The 6,000-nt window shown below is 41.4% G+C and overlaps 1 protein-coding gene across 2 annotated transcripts in view; it reads left to right on the forward strand.

The window, feature by feature from the left end:
- The window catches only part of ARID1A (AT-rich interaction domain 1A), a 91,275-nt gene extending 85,881 nt beyond the window's left edge, over positions 1-5,394 (forward strand). The window contains exons 19-20 of one of the 2 annotated variants that reach the window (XM_058195260.1): positions 60-190; positions 2,285-5,394. In XM_058195260.1, coding sequence (XP_058051243.1) covers positions 60-190; positions 2,285-4,003 — 1,850 coding nt within the window. In that variant the 3' untranslated portion in view covers positions 4,004-5,394. The remainder of the gene's footprint in view (positions 1-59; positions 191-2,284) is intronic. The other variant, XM_058195261.1, reaches the window with a different exon arrangement.
- Positions 5,395-6,000: the final 606 nt, after the last annotated feature.

Below are 6,000 nucleotides of genomic sequence, written 5' to 3' on the forward strand. Positions count from 1 at the left end.
TATAGTTTCATTTTATTTCGGGTACTGATAAGTATCAAATTCGGTTTTGGACACTGCAGGAACTCCTGAAGCATGGAGAGTGATGATGTCTCTAAAGTCTGGGTTACTGGCTGAAAGTACGTGGGCCTTAGATACCATAAACATCCTACTCTATGATGACAACAGCATAATGACCTTCAACCTCAGCCAGGTGGGTTGACAACTTCTGATAAAAGGGCTTTAAAAGTCAAAAAATAGATTAGAAGGTATGGGAAAGTTGATACAGGAGTCTGCCTCTTACATGGGGGTGGGTGGGGGTGTAGTGTGCATTCTGAACATTGACTGGCTTCATACAGAGCCATGGTATCAAGAATCCAAGGACAATGTGTGGAGATACTTCCTTTATTGATGCTCGCCTACAACAGTATCTTGCCATACTAAAGCAATTATCTGCAATAGCTATAGATATATAGATTATTAGGAAGGGTTCAATCTTGCCCTTTTCCTGCCTACCAGACATTCCAAACTCCTTTGTCTCTCTGACCTTTGGGGAGGACCTCTGACCTCTCTTGCCTGACTACATTCTAGCACACATGGGTTATTTAAACGTATGTTGAATAAACCATAATTAGCAGAATTTATAGAGCATGCTACAAATGCAAGTTATATATCATGCACTAGCATAGCATAGATCCAGCCAGGATGAAACTTAGCATTTTAAGAGTGGTATAAAATGGAATTTCTAGCCTTCGCAGTTGAAACAAGTAAGAAATTTCAGTTATCCGTCCCGTCCCCGTCCCCCCCAATCAATTCTGTTTGATTTTTTTTGCAATTCCAGAATTCCTAGCTCATATTGTTAACTATCTTGCTAGCTTGGAAATGTAGGAACTGCAATCCATTACTTCTGAGTGACACTACTTGGAAGAAGACTGTGATACAGTTTTTCATTCTGGCTGCTTTTTAATAACTAGAAAGAAAGAAATTCTGCAAATTAAAGTAACAATGAGCAAATTAGCCTTGATATAGGTTAGGAGAGTTCAAACTTTTCAGGGCATCATTATAAATACTGGTTATAGTGCAGCTCAGCCTTCTGAAAACATAACTACTAGGTTCAGAACGCACTGAGAATATAAAGACATCAGGCAACATACACTCAGCTGTCCTGTCTGCAGAACAAAGGAACTTGAAGTACCTTAGAATCCCTATCCACTTGTTACATTGCTCTCACTCTCTGAAATGCATCTCACAAAACGAACTGTACAAGTTTGCCCCATGATAGATTCAACACAATTGATCCAGCAAACTCCTTGGAAATTATTCTTTATCTGCCATTTTCTAAAAATAACAAAAAACACTTGACTCTAAGTCTCTAATATTTGTTGTGATATTTGATTCGCTTCTGAATGAATAACAAAAATGAGACAAAGTTTACTGTAGAGTAGTAACCAGTGAAGTTCAGCCCGGTTCATTCATAAGAACTAGACTGAATTCTACGGAGTGCTACTAACTTAGGTTTATCTGCTCTGCTACTGTAAGGGGAAATGTTTAGATAACCAAAACATATCCCTCGTTTTAGGTGCTGGTTCTTAAGATTATCAGGGAGCAACATATTCCAGCAATATATTCCTGTATGTGACAATCGTTATTTGAGGGAGATGGACAGTTTAAAAATGTGATAAATAAATTTAAGATTAATTTTACCTCCCAAGAAGTAAGTTGAAGCAGATTGAACACTACCTGATTTATTTTCTGAGCCATCACTCAGAGGATCTGGCTTTTGTGTTTTTTCATGCTTAACTTGAGTGTGTGAAATTACTTTACCCTGATTTCTTGATGCATTTAGCTCATTATTCTCAACTCACACTATCAGCAACCCTGTGTAAGAGGATTCATCTGACTGCTAAGTTTCTTTAGAACAACAGTGGGCCAGACTTGTGGCATGGGGTATTCCTTTGTGGTTATAATTTCTAGTTTTTGGGGGTGGAGGGGGTTGCACAGCCAGTCACAAAGTCACCAGAATGTGCAAGGACAGGATTTTCTGACCTGGGGCAGGATTAAGACCCACTACGGGATTTAATTTTGAGTGAGTTGTAAACACCACAAAATGGATGCATTTGTGAAAGAGAAGTACATGAAAATTAGAGAAGCATTGAAAAGTCATCTGGAAAATGGAATTTATATTTTCAAATGGTAGTAATAAAAAGGGGGTTGTCTAGGTGGCCCATCTAACAGTCTGAAATTTCTGTACTTACTTGTCTATATTGTGCTACTCTTAACCTGCTCGGATGTGTTATTTGTTTTCCAGCTGCCAGGATTGTTGGAACTATTGGTGGAATATTTCCGACGTTGCCTCATTGAAATCTTTGGAATCCTGAAGGAATATGAAGTGGGTGATCCAGGGCAAAGAACTCTGTTGGATCCTGAAAAGTGTTGCCAATCTTCAAATTCTCCTGAAGGAGTGGAGAAAGAAGAGCCACAGAATTCTAGCTGCGAGGTGGAGGAAGAGGAGGAGGAAGGGGAGGAAGAGGCTGCCTTTGCAAATAAAGTCACAGCACCTCTAGAAAGCAACGAGGAGAAGCTAGTCAGTAAATTTGATAAACTTCCGGTCAAGATAGTGCAGAAGAATGACCCATTCGTGGTAGATTATTCCGATAAGCTTGGTCGGGTACAGGAATTTGAGAGTGGACTGTTGCACTGGCGGATTGGTGGGGGAGACACCACTGAACACATCCAGACCCACTTTGAAAGCAAATTGGAGTTACTGCTGACTCACAAACGGGCTTCCTGCAACTCTGTTCTGAGAAAACGCTCTGCAGCAGAGGGCAACCCTGTCACCCGAGAGGGAGAGTCCCCTCCACCTGATGGCCCTCCCGAGAAAAGGATAACAGCTACTATGGATGACATGCTTTCAGCCCGACCAGGCTCCTTGGCAGAAGAAGAGGAGGTCAAAACTGTGGAGGTAACAAAGGAAAGCGGCAAATTTCCATTTGGCATTAGTCCAGCTCAGAGCCACAGAAATATTAAAATCTTGGAGGATGAACCTCACAGTAAAGACGAAACGCCCCTCTGCACGCTCCTGGACTGGCAGGACTCGCTGTCTAAACGCTGCGTCTGCGTATCTAACATCATCAGGAGTTTGTCGTTTGTGCCAGGCAATGACTTTGAGATGTCAAAACATCCTGGTCTGCTGTTGATCCTCGGGAAACTGATTCTCTTGCACCATAAGCACCCAGAACGCAAACAGGCACCCCTGACGTACGAGAAGGAAGAGGAGCAGGACCAAGGAGTGAGCTGCAACAAAGTGGAGTGGTGGTGGGACTGCCTGGAGATGCTGCGCGAAAACACTTTGGTCACGCTGGCCAACATCTCTGGCCAGTTGGACCTTTCTCCATATCCAGAGAGCATCTGTTTGCCTGTACTGGATGGACTTCTCCATTGGGCAGTGTGTCCTTCAGCAGAAGCCCAAGACCCTTTTCCAACCCTCGGGCCTAATGCTGTCCTCTCCCCCCAGAGACTGGTTTTGGAAACCCTCAGCAAACTCAGCATCCAGGACAACAATGTGGATTTGATCCTTGCAACGCCACCTTTTAGTCGCTTGGAGAAACTCTACAGCACCATGGTGCGCTTTCTTAGTGACCGAAAGAATCCCGTATGTCGGGAGATGGCTGTGGTACTACTGGCCAATTTGGCACAGGGTGACAGCTTGGCAGCTAGAGCTATTGCCGTGCAGAAGGGCAGCATTGGCAATCTGTTGGGCTTTTTGGAGGATAGCCTGGCAGCTACTCAGTTCCAGCAGAGCCAAGCCAGCTTGATGCACATGCAGAACCCTCCCTTTGAGCCGACCAGTGTGGACATGATGCGTCGGGCAGCTCGGGCGCTGCTCGCCCTGGCCAAAGTGGACGAGAACCACTCGGAGTTCACGTTATACGAATCACGGCTGTTGGACATCTCCGTGTCACCTCTGATGAACTCATTGGTTTCACAAGTTATTTGTGATGTACTGTTTTTAATTGGCCAATCATGACAGCCGTGGGATGCCTATTACCCCCCTGTGTGTGTGTGTGTGAATGGAGGACTTAGAAACTGATTGTTGCCCTTTATTTATGCAAAACCACCTCAGAATCCACTGTCTGCCCTGCGCTGTCCTGCTTCTACCTTGGGGGGGGGGAAGATATTCCCCCTGCCCTCACCTCTGCCCTTCAGATCTATCCTAATCCCCCTGTTCAAGGAGACAAAAGTTCTGCTTACATTTAAAAAAAAGAGACTTTTTTTATTTTAACCAAAGTTGCTGTTGTTTACAGTGAGTTTGGGGGAAAAAAAACTTTGTCCTGTTAACGCACCGACAGGCCACTACTTTCATAACTGTTTTTAATGGTAAACTCTGAAGGACAAAAAGTGACTGCTGAACTCTTTGTGTGGTTTATCGTTGTACATTCACAATCTTGCAGGAACCAAGAAGCTACCAGTTGTTAACAGACCTTGTCCAATGGAGGCCTGTGCAGTAGAGTGTAGAACTTCATGTACTGTACACCTTAAACTGTAAACATACTGTAATAATGTCTCACATTGAAGAAGAAAAAAAAAAGCTGGATCAGCAGCAAAACTGTAGTTTTTAAAAATGTTTTTAGTTAATGTTGAGGAGAAAAAAAGGCTTTTCCCCCAAAGTATCATGTGTGAACCTACAACACCCTGACCTCTTTCTCTCTTCCTCCTTGATTGTATGAATAACCCTGAGATCACCTCTTAGAACTGGTTTTAACCTTTAGCTGCAGCCTGACAGCTGCCAGGTGTGTATATATATATATGATGTTGTACATTGCACATGCCCTCAAATTCCTTGCAGTTTTGTTCCCCTTCTCCCTGCCACCCCTTTATAGTATGACGAGTTAAACAAGTTGATGACCTGCAAAAGCGAGACACCAATTATTTAATCTCTTGCCAGAACTCTTTCTTTCTTTCTTTCTTTCTTTCTTTCTTTCTTTCTTTCTTTCTTTCTTTCTTTCTTTCTTTCTTTCTCTTTCTCTCTCTTTTCCCCACCCTCACCCCATTTCTTTTGCCTCCGGAGGATGCTGTACAGGTCTGTGTATAAAGTCATTGCTGTCTCAGCAGCCAATCAACTTATAGTTTTATTTTCCTGGGGTTTTTTTTTTTTTTGGTTTTTTTTTTTTTTGTTTCTTTTCCTTTCTAATCGAGGTGTGAAAAAGTTCTAGGTTCAGTTGAAGTTCCTGATGAAGAAACACAATTAAATTTTTTCAGTGATGAATTCTGCATATTTGTATTTCAGACGATGTAGCTAAAAACTTGATGTAAATTCCTCCCTTTTTCCTTTTTTGGCTTAATGAATATCATTTATTCAGTATGAAATCTTTATACTATATGTTCCACGTGTTAAGAATAAATGTACATTAAATCTTGGTAAGATGTTTGTGAGGGTTTTCATTCTCAATGGTCATATAAGCCATTTTTTTTTTTTGGCATCCTAATATCAACCAGATGTAATCCAGATGTTTCTCTAGGAAAAATACTTTTAAAACAATACTCATTTTCGAAGGCATAAAGATGTATTATTTATTTAGCATAAATAAATGCACAATTAAAATTTGAATACATAAATGGCTAGGATTTGTTTGTAAAATCAGGGAAGAGTTGCCTTGAATATAATATCCTGATCCTTAGTAGTTGCTAGTTCATTGTTCACAATGTAAAAGCTCAATCTTCAACAGTCTTAAAAGGGTAAGGGGGATGTGTAGAAAATATTAGGACAACTTATTTAGCCTACTCAACATGGAATACTGGTCTGGTTTTTTTTGGGGGGGGGTTTTGGTGCCTTGCTATTTTGGAAATAGTTTGATGTTGATTCAGTAGGAAATAATAAGAAGGTACTTTAGTGCAAAATTAACAAGAGCATGGTAAACCTTTTGCCAGATAAGTAACAGTTTAATTGTGCAAAGTCAAGAGTAGCAGGCCTCTGTTAATTGACAGCTGAAAAAGAGCCAAATCAATATTTTCCTGGCAAGACTA

Source organism: Ahaetulla prasina, chromosome 10 (assembly GCF_028640845.1).
Source record: "Ahaetulla prasina isolate Xishuangbanna chromosome 10, ASM2864084v1, whole genome shotgun sequence".
Classification (NCBI taxonomy): domain Eukaryota; kingdom Metazoa; phylum Chordata; class Lepidosauria; order Squamata; family Colubridae; genus Ahaetulla; species Ahaetulla prasina.